Raw genomic sequence first — 16,559 nt, forward strand, 5'->3', positions numbered from 1 at the left:
ACTTCAGTTGTCTCAGTTTTAAATGTTCCTTCCCCTGTGCTGTGTCAGCCAGTAGAGTGAGCAGCAGCAGGAGCAGGGGTAGGAAGTTGGGAGCCGGAGGAAGGCGGGAGCTTTCCTTGTCCTACGGGAGCTGTTCTGGTTGCTCTGTGTCTTTAAGGGGCTGACCCGCTCCCCCGGTGAGCCGCTATAAAGGCAGGTAAGCAGCAGTGCCCCGCTCAAAGAGCCGGGAGCGAGGCGGGGGCAGCTCCCCGATAATGACTGGCCACCGCAGTTGGGGATATGGGCGGGATGACGGTAGGTTACAGCATTTCCCTGCTGCCTCTTTCTTCCCCCACGCATTTTCTTTCTAGAACTGTTGCCTGAGCCCTGCAGAGCTGCCTGCATTTTGTATCTGCAAGCACCAAGTATATACAGCAGGTAATTAATTACTTTCTTGATAATAAATAGCACCCAGACAGTGGCACCAAAAGATGTTTGAACTTACCCCTGCTGCCTTTCAGTGCTGCAATCAATGTTCCTAAACTGGGGGAAGCAGTACTGAGTGATCTTTTTCAGGTTGCAGATATTACAGATGGGTCCCTCTCCCAAAAGCTGTTATGAGAAGGATTCACTGCATCTGTCTCTCCAAAAGCACCTCTTTTAAGTACGGAAGATTTTGTAGAGCAGTAATAGGTCTCCTGCCCTGTGGAGCTGTTGAAATGTGATATCTGGGCTTCCAGAGAAGTGAATAAAAAAAGGTATATGTTCTGTGTTTCTAGAATCCAAACAAATTGTGCAAATCAGTATCAGAGATCTCTTACAGCACCATTTATGCTTCCTGATTTGGCAGTTTTTAATTTAGTCATTCTCCTTTGCTTCCCACCTCTAAGAATGCATGTCACAGAGTGAGAGGATATGTGGAGTTACTGAGAGATTCCTACAGCAGTGTTTTATAGCACCTGTATCCTTTACAGAGAAGGATGGATGAGTGACTGAAGATCTCCAATAAGACAGTCTTTTGCATAACTTTCAGATGTCTCTCTCTTTTGACAGCAATTATTTTGGCTGCTAAAGGTCCAACAGGAGTCTTTTGCATAACCTTTAGGAGCCATTCTCTCTTAGCAGTAATAATTTTAGTTTCTGTGAGTTCAAAAGTAAGTTTGAAAGTTAGGTGAAGCTGGTTAGTGCTAGTACAGAGCACTGTGTTTGGGCATAAAGGTAGTAGCAATAAAGCTCGTAAGCGACAAATCATAATGCCTAAGCTTGTGTAACAGCATTTAAATCCTAAATCTACTTTATAGGCAGGCTGTGAAAAGACACTATTTTACAAGTGTAGTTTTTTCAGAAAATGCCAAAGACAAATCAGAGTATAACAGATTGCTTTCTTAGTTATGTAAACTCAAGGAGGGTAAACACCTATGCTTGATTTTAAAACAAACTTGTGAAACAACTTGTGAAAGTATGTGAGAATGCTACAATTAGGAATGTGCTTCTTGAGACTGTTAAAGTACAATTGTTACTGTTAATACTTTATCAACATAAGCAATAAAAGAATTTGATGGCTTCTTGCACTATCATATCAAAGTAAGAAAAGGAGTTGTAAGAATAAGTTAATTCTTGATATAGGTAAGGTTCTGTTAAACAGTGTAATAATGTTGCACCTATGGCAGCAGAGAGCTGTGTTATTAAATTGGGCTTTTTCCCCACTCTATTGGGGTCAGGAAGTCCAAAAATGTTCATTATCACACTGTACCCTTCACTCGGGGTAGAGCGATACCATAATGGGCATGAGTGAAGAATGAAGCTGCCTCAGATTTACTGCAGTCATAAAAGGGTTTTAAAAATAACTGTATAGTCAGTAGCTAAGAGATTGAGTCATCTGCATCTAATTTGAATCCCTGGAGCTTTTACACTATCTTTCCCAGCAATAATGAAATGCTGTTTCTTTGGGGGAGTGCATGCAAGTGTGCTTATATCTGCACCCCCCTTGGAAGGTCTTTGGACACCTTAGCAATGTGATGACAAACTCTGCAGAGAACTAGCGGCACATACCTGAGGATACAGCAGTTGGTCATTGTGCTGTGATTTCCTCAGTGTGTTTTGTACAAGATATTTGAATCTTATCGCAGCTGATTTGTGCTAATAAAAACACACCAGTTTAGGATTTCAGTGAACTTCTCAGATACCAAACTTGCAAGTCACTCCTGCTCAGCAAACTTTACTTCAAGCCTCACGAAAACCTGCAATGGTTATTTTGTGTATAGTAGGAACAGAATAATGATTCTTTCCTTTCTTTCCTTCTGAAGGACCTTCAGAGTGGCATAAATCCTACCCTATTGCCGAAGGGAACCGCCAGTCACCTATTGATATAGTTTCTGCAAAAGCAGTTTATGACCCTAATCTGAAGCCACTTATTATCTCCTATGAATCATGTTCATCTCTCAGCATCTCCAACAATGGCCATTCAGTTATGGTTGAGTTTGAAGATACTGATGACAAGACAGGTGAGACTAACACACAGCCAACTAACTTGGAATACTATTTTGTGACTTGGCAAGGTGAAAAAAGAACATCCTGTATAGTATATTTTATATGATGTATAATTTCACTTTAGAACAAGGTATATGACCAAAGCCCTTTATATTTTGTCTTTAAGCATCACATTTCTCGTCTTTGCTTAAGTCTCTCTAGCAGTGGAATATTGCATAGCAGAATTAGGAAAATTCCTCTTGCATCAGGAAAATCAGAAGTTTGTTTGCAGTGCTTCCCTTTTAAATGGGGATTGTCATTTTGCTAGACAGGGAATCCACACATCTCTCCAGCACGGCTAGGCCACATCCAGCATGCACAGTAGATAGGTACAGCCTTCACTGTCCTGTTTCCATGATACTCCAAAAGAAAGGTGCTAACACACGTGCCCATTCTGCCCAGTTTCCATCCACAAGGGTAGGGGAGAGGATTTAAAGATCAGGTCACACAGTGTAGTCATCATAATCATAGTCACCAAGTTGGATCTGGACCAGTCACTGGCACCTTGCACTGATTTCTTCTTTCCTCCCTGCCTCATAGCACTTGAATTTCTTCAGAAATTATAAAATCTTCAGCTAATTCTGAGTTGGTAGCAGCTTGTACATGTTGGACTATCTGCAGTTGTATATTATTCTTGTCTCAGCTCTTGGCAGAGACTATAAATCCTCTCAGTGATTGATTGCTTCTGTTAATGCTACCTCCATGGCAGACCTTGCTTTTACATCTGGGGGGTAGAAGAAGAGCATTCAAATGGAGACAGTGAAGTGGCTGATATATGGGAAAAGTGCATTTAAAACAAAACAAAAGCACTCTGAGCAATTTTTAAACTTACTAGGTGATTTTTCTCTTCCATTTGGGTGTGTTTATTGGTTCTTGCTAAATAGGATATATACGGGATACTCAAAACAAGTAACTTTTCTGTAAAGTGACTTGTCTGTGCAAGTAACCCTTTGAAATGAGGGCTTGTTAAAAATCCAGCCGTTTTGGTTTGTAATTTCTTTTCTGGAATGAATCCAAGGAACTGCCCAATGGAATGGTCAGGTTTTCAAGCATCTTTACTGAATTTGAAAAGAAGACGGGATGTGCATTTTCTAAAATCTTACTACACGGATCCATTAAGCATATCACCCTACAAAGAGAACTTGTAAAATATATCTTGAAGTATTATCTTAGCTTGCTAATGACTTTCATGCAGTTCTAAGCTGAACTCTATCCATGTAACAGTGACCTTTATCCAGCTTTAGAAGTTTTCCGAACACAATCTATTACTCTGCATTTAGAGATACAGAGTTGGAGCACATGCAGGAATGAAAACCTCTGCCCTTCCTACACTAAGCATGTGCCTCGCTTTAATAACACTTTCAAGAAAGAAGACTGCTAGGAGTGGAAAAGATGGTTTTAAAGTGTTTTTAGTTGTATTGAAATAGATCTAGTGACTCACAGCTCTGCATAAATGGCACAACAAAATTTTGACAGTAACCCATCAGAGCTAGATTTCTTAAAATCATTTGAGACAGGTGATGCATTCCATTGCTAAATTCAGAAAAATATACTAGGAGATTATTAATGCTCCTCATAAAGTATCTTCTATAAGTGGCATCTTAAACATTCATTTGTACTTAAGAATTATTTCTAAATGATCTATGAAGCTTCTATGTAGCACTTCCTCATCTTTACAAGGTGATTTGAGATTCTGAATGGTCTCGTGTAAAGTACAAGCTGTTACATTACCTCTTTTATGGGATGAGGTATTTAAAGGAAACATTACAGATAAGCTCCACTAGAAATGAAGACACTCTAAAAAGGAAATACTAAGCTGAGCTGTCTACCTGGTGCTCAATATATCTACACTCTGTTGCAGAAAATCTCAAGTAGCACTGTCAAATTTCAGGTACATGAGTTTCAAATCCCAATTTGTTTTTAATATTCATCTTGGGTTTCTTGTGTTTAACAGGAAAGGCATAACTACAAGCTACTAAATTCTGTACAAGTAGCCACTCAATGTTTTACATTTAAATTTTTATGTGACTACAGGTGCTTTCCATTAAGAAATTCAGCTTTTCTATGTGTCTGGATGATGCAGCTCTTTCATATCGACAACTAGGAGATGCTGCTGGCTTTTTTCCTCTGTTGTGTCAGCAGTGGTTAGTTTTTACTAATGGGAAGCTAAAGAGCCAGAATACTTAAGTTTTTTCCTTTTTTTTTTCTGCCTAGCCATCAGCGGTGGTCCCCTGGAGAATCCATTCCGACTAAAGCAGTTTCACTTTCACTGGGGGACAAAGCACAGCCAGGGGTCAGAGCACACAATTGATGGCAAACCTTTTCCCTGTGAGGTAATAATGTGTTTTTACAGATGGGATTAATTTATGCAAATGCTGTTGGCAAATGCCTTTGCGGTGGGGACTGGATGTCTCTTAGGATTCCGATTGCTCACTCACCATGCATAGACTATAATGAGAATTAAATGACCGTGCTAGTGCTATCCATAGCTTAGAAATGGCTTCATCTGAGGGCTCTTGAGAAAGTTCTGCAAAGTTAAGATAAGGTAAAGGCCTTTTCCAGCACAGTCTATTCCAAATATTACAGAAGTGTAGCATCCTTGAATCTACCAGTGAGTACTACTGGAGCACAGTGCTTGAAGGCCTGTACCAGGGAAGTTAGGTGACAGGTTTCAAATGAAAGCTGTGTGGTGGGTTTGTCCTGGCTGGGTGCCAGGTGCTCACCGGAGCTGCTCTATCACTCCCCCTCCTCAGCTAGACAGAGGAGAGAAACTACAACAAAAGGCCTGTGGGTTGAGATAGGGAGAGTTTACTGATTAAATCAAAGAAGGATAATGAGAAATCAAACCAAATCTTAAAAACATCTTCCCTCCACTCTTCCCTTCCTCCCAGGCTTGACTTCACTCCAAATTTTCTCTACTTCCTCCACCCCAGCAGCACAGGGGCATAGGGAATGGGGGTTGTGGTCAGTTCATCACAAGTCATTTCTGCTGCTCTGTGCTCCTTGGAGAGAGAACTTCTCACACTCTTCTCCTACTTCAATGTGGCATTCCCTCCCATAGGAGCCAACACTCCACAAACTTCTCCAATGTGAGTCCTTTCTGAAGGCTGCAGTTCTTCATGAACTGCTCTGGCAAGCTCCTTCCCCTGGGCTACAGTTCTTCATGGACTACTCCAGTGTGAGTTCCCTGTCTGGTCACAAGTCCTGCCAGCAAACCTGCTCCAGCGTGGGCTCCTCTCTTGCCACGGGTCCTCAGGTCCTGCTAAGAGCTTGCTCCAGTGCAGGCTTCCCATGGGGTCCTAGCCTCTGTCAGGCATACATCTGCTCTAGCATGAGGTCCTCAATGGGCTGCAGGTGGATATCTGCCCTACTGTGAACCCCCATGGGCTGCAGGGGGACAGCCTACTGCACTATGGTCTTCACCATGGGCTGCAGGGTTTCTCTGCTGCTCTGGTGTCTGGGGCACCTCATCCCCTTCCTTTCACTGGCCTTGGTGTCTGCAGAGTTGTTTCTCTGCATTCTCCCTCCTTTCTCCAGCTGCAGTTGCACAGGTTTTTCCTCTTGCTCCTTCTTAAATATGTTACAGAGGTGCTACCGCTGTCACTGAGGGGCTCTGCCTTAGCCAGCAGTGGGCTCATCCTGGAGGTGGCTGGTATTGGCTCTGTTGGACATGGGGGGAAACTCTAGCAGTTTCTCACAGAAGCCACCCGTGTGGGACCCTGCTACCAACACCTTGCCAAGCAAACCTAATACACGCTGATAGATAGAAATGAGTTCAATGTCTGTCTGTGCTAATGGGCTGGTCTGAAAGATTGAACTTGCTCATCTTTCCAAAGATACCTTTGAAGCAAAATGTTTGTTCTGTCATGAATGGCTATTAGGTCCTGTTGACATGACATAACCTATGTTCACAACATGTATCACTATTTATTTTTCTTTAAAGCTCCACTTAGTTCACTGGAATGCCAGAAAATATGCAACATTTGGAGAAGCAGCAGCAGCTCCAGATGGCTTGGCAGTAGTTGGTGTTTTCTTGGAGGTAAGAATCACAAAAATAGCATGTTTACATGATAAAAAGCATTATGCTGTCAAGTGTTTGAGAACTAAGCCACGTATTTAAGAAGTGCTTAAGGAAAACAGATGACTTGTTGGAAGCAGTAACTCATTGCAAATTGCTGTTAAACTAGCTTTAGTAGGAATGCTGAGATTCAGATAAAAACCCAACACCTGTTCAAAGAATAACTGCAGTCATTCCTATTTAACCTGTCTATTCCATTATTTTAGATTGGGAAAGAACATGCCAATATGAATAGACTCACTGATGCTTTGTACATGGTAAAATTTAAGGTAAGTTTTAAGCTCTTTTAATTGTTTCTGGGATATCCTTTAAAAATCAAGCTCACGTATACGTTTGAGACAAAAATGGAACATCAACCCCCATATATCTTCCCATCATTACAACATCACTGCAGTTTAATTTTCTTCTTCCCCTCCAAAATTAATCTTGTTTAGAACAGAATCGTAAAATAGAATGTGCTGGGTTGGAAGGGACCTTAAAGATCACCTAGTTCAAACCCCCCTGCCATGGGCAGATGCACCTTCCACTAGATCAGGTTGCTCAAAGTCCCATCCAGCCTGGCCTTGAACACTTGCAGGGATGGGGCATCCTCAGCCTCTCTAGGAAACCTGTTCCAGTGCCTCCCCAGGCTATGCTGACCCCACCGGTCATTCAGAGGTTCTACATTTCCCAGAGTATCTGAAGTCAAAAGCTCCATGGCCCTTCAGGCTCAGCTCTTACACTCAGCAAAATAATCCTTTTCCACTGAGCCTAGCCTTGAACAAGTCAAAACTGGCTGGCTGTTTTCTGCTGCAAAGCTCTGTCAGAAGATAATCTTAATGAGGCCCTGAGTTAGTCTGTTATTACAGCAATACCTGATGGTGGTCTATTAATCAGATGAATCTGAGATCTTTGCTTAAGTTTGATACCTGCTGCACTTTCTCAAGTGCAGACTGATTAGAGCACTACAGATTTTATCCTTTCTGGATTTGCATGAGGTTCATGTATTCTGTAACATGCAAAAGTTCTAATATGCAAAATAAACTGTATCTAATACTTGAGTGGGCACATTATTTCTCACTCCTGTCTATGTGCTTGTGAAAGATGGGAAGTGAAGGTAGTTACACAGCAATATGTAGGCTGCAGACACACTGAATAATACTTTGGTGTTTAAGTGATCTCTTCCACTTGCAGGAGAGAAATAGGTATCTCTCAGTTGGAGTGATGGAAGGTCTGCAGGCTTGCCACTGGGAATAAGCTGCTCATTTTTTCCTTATCAGCAATTTTACAGGCAACGGGACAGTGATTTCTAAATAACTAAGTACCTTGCAGATACTCCTACAGGCTGAAAAATCTTACACTACGCTCTGGTAGTTAAGGCAATCACTAGTTTAGGCAACACCTCCTGTTTCTAATGGCCTTTTGGTTGATCCACCTTCCTCTAGTTTTAGACTAGAACATTTTATTTTTTCAAAGCAAATGTTTTTCCTAGCGGATGATGATTGTTTGGTGCAAAGTGTTCCATAGTTTGATTTTTCTACTGAAATAGATGGGAAGGTTAGAGCATAGCAAGTAATGAAACAAGGAATCCTGCCATGGTATTATGTACAGGTCACATTGAACACTACACGCAGAATAAATTCCTGCATTACTTTTAGACCTTTTGTGACAAGAGCTGAACTTTGGTAGAGGCACTGGGGCAGGAACTTAAAAGTCTAGTAAGCCAGAGGCAAGCATCACACTTGCTCTACTACCCTAGGATAACAGTTGTTATAAGGCAGCCAAACCTTTATATATTTTTCCTTTCCCCTACTTTTTAATTTTACTTTAGCATCTTTTTCTCCTTCAAAGAGTTCTTTAATCTGCACTTAAAAGTGAAAATAGAAATTTCAAGTATATTTTTTTCCCCAGGGAACAAAAGCTCAATTTAGAAGCTTCAATCCCAAATGTCTCCTGCCCTTGAGTCTAGATTACTGGACGTACCTTGGTTCTTTGACAACACCACCTCTTAATGAGAGTGTGACATGGATAGTGCTCAAAGAACCCATCAGAATTTCTGAGAAACAGGTAAACATTCGATACTCTCTCAGTTCTTGCAGGATTCAACCCTGGATAAAGAGGTGGTGGGTGTTTTGGTTTGAAATGGGGCTAAGTAAAAGACCATTAGCCTGTGAATAATCAGCCTGTTCAATAATAAGGGCTTCTATTTCTTTCTGTTACTACTCTCTAGGATCTTTGTTTGAATCTGTTCTATTAACAAAATGTATTGAATAATTCCCTTTTGTCCTTCTCTTAAAAAAATGATTGCCTTCTAAAGCAGTAAATTATTTCACCTGAATTTACAGCTGGAGAAATTCCGTATGCTCCTCTTTACCACTGAGGAAGACCAGAGGATCCAAATGGTGAATAACTTTCGCCCTCCTCAGCCTCTTAAGGGGAGAGTAGTTCGAGCTTCCTTCAAGGCCTGAAGAAAACTGACAATGGCCCTGAGATAGCCAAGATCTTCCATAGCTGAGATACCATAAACAGAAACTTGAGTGTTCAGATCCTCATGGAACACACAAGATAGCTGTTTCCATGAACACTCTACTTGGAGGAGGACAATCTTCTGATTTTAGATTTTGACTTCTTTGTTCTTTTGAGAAATGGCATCTTTTTAACTAGCACTTTTTAATATAAGGGATAGTTGAATAAACTAGAGTGTTTTCCAAGACCTGAAACTCTAAAAATTAAGGTGGAATTCAAATCCCGCTTAATATAAAATGGGAAATTATGTAGTAACCTACTAGTATTGATGGCCACAACTTCTATTTCTCATTTAACACATGAAAAAATAATAGTCAATTTTGGACAAATTTTAACTAAGTCTTCCTTACAAATCTCTTGTTAGCATTTGCTGAGCTCTCTCTGATTTAAATATTGCTTTCACTGTATTCTTGCTGCCTGACACACACAGTGCATGTGGGCAGCACTAGAAAAGTTCTTTACTCACCTCAAGCAGGCATTGGTATGAAAAGTACACATATTTTAATGTTACTGTTCTAAGATGCTATTTTATAACTAATTTAAAATAACAAAGTGAATGCTGTGTTTAAGCAGGCCATTTTACTGCACAGTGTTGCTCAGACACTTGCTCTTTCAGCCTGTGCAGCATACAGAACTATACTGCACTTGTCAGTTGGGTTGAAAAGAACATCTATAGCAATTCAGGTATGTGTTTTGTGCTTCTCAATTGTTCAACTTCTACCTCAGTTAAGTGATTTGCTCTGCAATGCAACCTCCTTCACTGTCTGGCCTAAGGAGAGTAGATATTTTATTTACTTTAGGGACCTAACATGGCTAGACCTTGACTGCACAGAACGTGCATTGCTGCACAAATCAGCCCCTCACTATGGCAGTCGGTCAGGGAGACTCCCTGCAAAGAGCAGGTTTCAGCAGTCCCAAGTCCTTTCACTTTTTCAAAAGAATGTTGCTCTAGCAAAGCCATGTGTTAGTATTACTGCTTCTGCAGCTTAGTGACAAAATGCAGACTTTTGTCTCCAGCACTAAATAAAGTGATGTTATCTGTAACTACTCACAGTCTGTTTTCAGTGACTTTAATTCTGGGCTTCAGATGTTTTACTTCATCTGTATAGTTCAAATAGAAATTGATTATGTTTATCAATTTTCATCATCTTAGCTGGAGAAATAAAAGATACACAATGTAAAGGAAAGCAAGGGGAAAGGAGAACAGCAACCATGAGCCATTTTCCTTTTCCAGAAAGGGAGAAAGACATTAGATGTGAAGTACAGTACAAGGAATGGAAGACTAGAATTCTAGACCTAACTCTTCCACAGTTTTTCTGGTATACTGACCTAAAACTTCCCATTCCTCAGTTTCCCCTTATATAAAATGAGGGTAGAACTGACCTACCTCACTGGGATGTTGTGAGAGCTAATTCAGCATTGGTTTAGATGTGAAATCTTTACACAGCAGATGCTAAAGGAAGCAAAATCATTACAACATGCAATGATTTTAGCTCTTATGAATGTAACCTTACTAGTAATGCAAAATGGTATTGCAGGAAATCTATTTAATGTATCTTAATTTCTTTAACAAATGAAATAAATGAGACTTTAAAATCAAATGCACATCTTTGTCCTTTGAGTAGACCTACCTATTCCTGCTTACAGCACTGTTTCTCTTGGACTTTAACAGAAATAGTGTTGGGTATCTTCTATTGATGCATGTATTTTGGATGAAGGAATGCTTTGATTGTTTAACTTCAGTTTCATAGAAATCTTGATTATATTATAGTGGAATAATCTAAGTACATGTAAGAGTTCTCTCTCCCAAGTTTTTGGCCTTTTTTTAGGTTTTAGAAAGCCTACTTCTGTTCAAAAGCTATTTTTAGTCTATATCACAGTTCTTCCCATCTTTTGGGACTTGCAGTTTCTCCTTCAGCTTAATCTTTTCACTAAAACAAAAATTATTTTGTGCCTCTTGAATGACTTCTTGCCTGATCAGAGTTAAATTGTTGTAATGAATCTCATGTCCCTGTTAAAATTAAAACCTACATGAAGATGCTCATTTTAAAATGTAAAGTCTTTCAAAAGAACCTTATTTATTTGATGTAATGATATTATGTACATAGATATTATGTATCTGTAGCCCAAATACATATTTTTTAAAGGGTAAATTAAAATGCCTTCCTGATGATAATGTAACCAGTATTACTTAGCATATATAGCTTAATCAAGCCACCAAAATACTGCTGCATTAGCACTAGTACACACTTTCACAGAGCAGGTCACTGATCAGTATTTCCAATGTTTTCTTTCATTCTAGGCATATAAGTAGGTTTCTGCTCACTCAGTTTCTCACAAAAGGTGAAGAGGGCCTGTTTAACAAAATTTTTGTCCTGTTTTTCCCCAGCTACAACCACTCAGTCTAATTAAATAAAAATCTTATTTATCCACAGAATGTGTCCATTCTTGGATATGACCTTGAACAAAGTACTTAAGCTGCTTTAAGGGTGGTTTATTCATGAACAACAGAAGGATAATGTTTAGCTCACAAGGTTATTGTAAAAGCTTAACTATTGTAAAGAGCTTTAAATGCTGAATCCCCCAAGGGGTTCAGTTTCTTGGAGAATCTGAACTATACCTTCATAAATAATTTTTATCTTATTTACCAGGGGTGTTCCAGTTTTTGAATTAAAGAAAATTATCTGGTTTTACCATGGTAAAGCAAAATATAAAGTGAAGTCTTTTACATTCTTCATTGTTTCTTGAAACCCTCACCATCCAATAAAAAAAAAGCACAAATATTTAATTTTTGTATGGTTTTAAATCTATGAACTACATTATACAATTTAATGCACTTCATTTGTTTTGATATTAAGGACATTGCAAGAGGAAATATCGAATACTATAAAGTGAATACTAAAAAGTGAATTTTATTGTATACATAATGAATGATGCAGTCTGTGTGATGAAGGTATAGTATTGAGTTAGTTAAGCTTTGATGTACCCTCTTTTCCTTGTAACTGAAAATATACTCCATGATGAGAATATAACAAAAATATTGAGTCTGATTGTTCCCCATCAAAAGACTTAAAATCAGCAATCTAAGTTATTTTTCAGGAATAGCAGAGCTTCACTGATTCTTTCTCATTTAGCAAAAGGTCTCCTAGTAACAATATTCTGGGGTACAAGGAACAATATCCACTTGTATTCCTTATACACATTCTTGACTTGTTAATGCATTGGTTTAAATAGTGAACTTGAGAGGTCTATAGCAAGAATGTTTTCCCCCCAACATTATTCTATCTTCTATCTATGAGAAAAGGATAATCAAGCCCAAGGGCTGTGTACTGTATTTATAATAGGCTTTGAGCCACTCAGAAGATGTTAACTATAACAGTACAAAGTTCTATTATTTCATAATTCCACTTTTGATTTGAGCTATATTTCAGTGCTTGCATATACAGACAGGACCATCAATTGACAAAATGTTGCATTTGTAAGACCATGGGAATCAAGCTGCTCTTACCACTTCGTTTGCCTGAACTCCTGGCAGTATTCTAGCTAGCACCTCTGTTACAAATGTCCCCCAAAGGCAATTTGCAGGGCCAAGTACCTGTGCTGTGCATCAGTGCTTTGTGAGGATCTGCAACAACCTCACTTGCTCTGTTTTTCATTCTGAGCTGTCTTTCATTTGCACACAAACATGACCCAGCAAAGCTCCTCCATCGAGGTCGTTCAAATTCCAGAGCATGTGCTATCCTTATCTTCTACCAGCCATGCTGAATTAAAACCAGCAGTAGTACCGGACTACTCCAGCAAGACTTGGCTTAACTCAGAATAGGATGACAGCTGTCACAGCGGGAGAACACGAGCCCTTGTTTGTGGGAGCGCCTGAAACGCCCCTGCTGTGAACCCTGCGCTGGCTAAACGTGCCATCTAGTGGCTATCTGTTCCCGTTCCTTACCACAACCCCTAAAACAGTTTTCAGGACCAAATCAGTCAAAATACAACAGATGAGAGAATGTGACTTTGACAATAATTATTTTTACAGGTAAAGTGAGTGCAATTGAAATCCCTGTGCTGGCTGTACATGTGCAGTCCTTGAAACTCCTTTATCAGCTAAAACTCCATCTGAAAAAGAAACTGATTAAATTAGTTACAATTTTTTTGTTCCTCTTTTCACTGAGACAATGAAGATATCCTCTGCCTGGTAAATTGCACACTATCTTAACCGTATTTTTTAACTTTAAAAGCTACAGTTAAGGCTTGACATAGTTTTGGTTATTTTCCCATCCTCTGCAAACAGAAAGATTTTCAGGCAGTTTCAGTGATACAAGTTATAATATCTAGCAGTGATTTATGAAGATAAATTTCACGATGAGTGTGAATTAACCCAAATACCAGCATCTGGGTAAAAGTGTTGCAAGATACTTTGTCACCAGATGGTGTTTTTGGTGGTGTTCAAAGGTCAGAAAGATAAAAAAAGGGAGCATTTCAGGAAAAAAAACAGAGATAAGCCTGAAAAAATAAGACGTTATCTTATACCTCAGATGATCTGTTCTTCTCTCCAAATTCCTTCTGCATGCAGAAGTGACCATTCAGTGAAGACACCAAGCATCAAAGCACATTGCTCTACACTGCCTGTACGAGCGGGGTCTCAAGTATTTCCTCACTGAACCTGAGGACACTACAGTATACTGATGAAACCTGACTGACTCTAACAGAACTATCCAAAATTTGCATCTGTAAGGCAGAGAATCTTTATACCTGTGATGTTTCATTTATCCTGCTACTTGCATTACATTTGAATTTTAGGAAAATTTCAGCCCCTCACTCCAGGTTGTGAACAGCAACATAGTAATGCAAACCATTGTTTCATTTAATTTCACATAAATATAGTGGAATATTAAATGCAGCAATTCAGGAATCAACTCAGCCTGTTCATATGTTGGAGAAGTAAAGTTGGAAGGAGGCAAGAAATGTCGTTACTTTTCTACACCTGAGCACTGTACATCAAGCCAGAAGACTCTCCTGCACTTGTAAGCTGTCCCCAAGGAATGTAAGCAGTGGTACAGAACCTTAAGTGAACATGTATTTTGGTTTACCTCGAAACAATACGTAAGGAATGGCTGGTAAAATTCTGTATGTGGAGCTCAGATGCAGTTACAGCAACTGGACAGGCCTTTGCACCAGTCCAAATACATGAACATCACTGCATCTCCAGTTAAACCCCTGCAGCTTTGTACGTAGACACACTGCTCAGCTGCTGCTGTGCCAGCAGAGGCTCAGCCAAGTCGGAGAGACGGAACGGCCTTTTTCCTACAGCTGATTGTGTTTGCCTCTGTTCATTGACACTTCTTGCAGCCTGTTTGATTTCCTATCGTCTGAGTATTTGTTTTAGATTGTATAGAAAGATCAAAGTCTGGAATTTGCCCTTAGCAAATTAGGAAAATGCAATTGCTTTAACAGACCTAGAGGAAATTTATTTTTCCCAGTCTCGTTCATTAGTCTGGTGTTTATAAGAGATCTCCACATCTCAGGTGCTCATTTGCCATTTGAGAAAATTCAAAATATGATATACAGCAAATTAAATGCATCTCATTATTCACAGAGCAAAATACACATAGTAAAGAGCTGACACTTTTAAAGGCCCTCAGCAGAACAGTATCCAAGTGTTTTGTGGACTGGACTTGCCTTTGTTTCCTTTCACAGTCTGGTTAGTTAGACTGCTGTGCTTCCTGTGCTGAGGCGAGTTCTGTCTCAGCCTGCCTTCTCTCAGGTGGACCTGCGAGTCGAGTCATTCAGAGGCACCTACCTTCCTCTGCATGATGGCCATTCACAAGCTCCCAGAGGGTTAAGATCTATGGCTATTTGCTGATGAATGACTAGACTAAGTCTTTCTCTCCATTTCAGGAAACCTTCTAGTAGCTGACTTTTCTTTGGATTCAAATTGTGTTTGTTACTAGTCAGCTTTTTGGAAAAGGATTAGTTATTTATTAGAAATATTATTCTGATATTTACCTTGCTTTCTAAGGAACATCAGGCTCATCTGATGGTTCTGTTCTTTGCGTGTTGCCATAACAAGAAATATTTACAAAGCATTAGGAGTCCCACACCTTTCATAAATAACAATTATTAGTGGAAAGTAAGCTGTCATAGCACCTGCTGTGAGGGCAGCAGTAACTCATGGGAATCTGTTGGCAGCTTCAGGAAGCAGAAGCAGTATTAATTGTACCAAAGCAGCCACAGACAGTTGCCCACACAAACAAGGGATGGGGGGAAAAGTGATGTTCTGTGGGAACAAAGGAAACCCCAAATAGTGCAGTATCAGTGTCAGGAAAACCAGATTCCCTGTCCAGTTAGACACAGAATTAGCTTTCTTTTATAGAAGGACATGAAAAATGACACATGGCTATTCTTCCACCTCCTAGATACATTCTGGCTGTTTCTTAACTTCAACTAAAGACCTCATTATCCCAAACTGTCAAAGCTACACCGAGTATACTTTAATATGCCATTTCCAAGTGACACATAGATGCTCCCAGAGTTAAGCTGGCTGCTGATCTTTTCAAAATAGAATACCAAGCACTAAAACCCTCAAACATATTTGATGATCTGTGGGACAGCTCCCTTCACTCCCTTCCAAGAAGTCTTGTATTCTTATCAGTTTTGCAGACATCTGCCTCCAATTCCGTGTATGAAAATCCTCACTGTGTATATATTCTCTGTTACCACTGAATAATTCAGGTACTTTTGTATTAACTTACTTTAACTACTCTGTGTCTATAAGATTTTGCATCTTCTATTATACTCCATTAATTTTTTTTGACCGATGTTTAACATTTGGGCCAGACTGCTGAAATATATCTGCTTTGCAAAAGCTGCACAAAGTCATTTACTCTCATCTTTGTAAACAGATTTTGGGAACTGATGAAGTAGAACAAATGCAATTGTTTCTGTGACAGTGTCAGCATCTTCAATATATTGTAATTTAATCCTGAATTAGTTTTCCTCCTCAGATCATTCTTAATGCTTTGCTAAGAGACTTGATATATATAATAAGTAGTTTTTTGCTTTAATATTAGATCTTTATAGAATCTAAAATTAAATAAAGGCATACAAGATTACAAAATAATAAACACAAGCTTATTTCAGGTTCCTGTCTGCAATGGGAGGTATGCAATATAAGCAGAAATAGAGCAATTTGTTAATATTTTGGTAATCCTGCAAAGCTCTTACCAAAACACATCTCCCCTTCCTTTGGTCTTTGGTCTAAGCATCCAGTTAGTGATACTACAACTCCAAAAGTTTGCTAAGATACACCAGAGGAGTGTAAGGAAGCACTAGCTTTCCCAACCTTTGTACCCCACATCCAGAAGCACACAGCCTAAGGATACAGGTGCAAGCATCATTCATCCAAACTAAGTGCGGGCCGGAGCCAGAAGCAGCAGCACACCTCCTCACCTGCCATTTGGCCCCTTTCCCT

The 16,559-nt window shown here is 39.6% G+C and overlaps 1 protein-coding gene across 1 annotated transcript; it reads left to right on the forward strand.

Moving 5' to 3' along the window:
* Positions 1-238: 238 nt before the first annotated feature.
* CA7 (carbonic anhydrase VII) lies at positions 239-9,064 on the forward strand. The gene is made up of 7 exons (XM_008945187.1): positions 239-294; positions 2,286-2,483; positions 4,723-4,841; positions 6,452-6,547; positions 6,793-6,855; positions 8,477-8,632; positions 8,911-9,064. The coding sequence occupies exons 1-7, from the start codon at positions 255-257 to the stop codon at positions 9,031-9,033; spliced, it is 795 nt and encodes a 264-aa protein (XP_008943435.1). The 5' UTR covers positions 239-254; the 3' UTR covers positions 9,034-9,064.
* The last annotated feature ends 7,495 nt before the right edge of the window (positions 9,065-16,559 follow it).

Source organism: Merops nubicus, unplaced genomic scaffold (genome assembly GCF_000691845.1).
Source record: "Merops nubicus isolate BGI_N331 unplaced genomic scaffold, ASM69184v1 scaffold14978, whole genome shotgun sequence".
NCBI classification, from domain to species: Eukaryota; Metazoa; Chordata; class Aves; order Coraciiformes; family Meropidae; genus Merops; species Merops nubicus.

Coding starts and splice junctions, on each gene's coding strand:
- CA7 (XM_008945187.1), top strand. CDS start 255: ATGACTGGCCACCGCAGTTGGGGATATGGGCGGGATGACG. Junction 2,484..4,722: donor AGATACTGATGACAAGACAG/GTGAGACTAACA, acceptor TTTTCTGCCTAG/CCATCAGCGGTGGTCCCCTG. Junction 6,856..8,476: donor TGTACATGGTAAAATTTAAG/GTAAGTTTTAAG, acceptor TTTTTTCCCCAG/GGAACAAAAGCTCAATTTAG.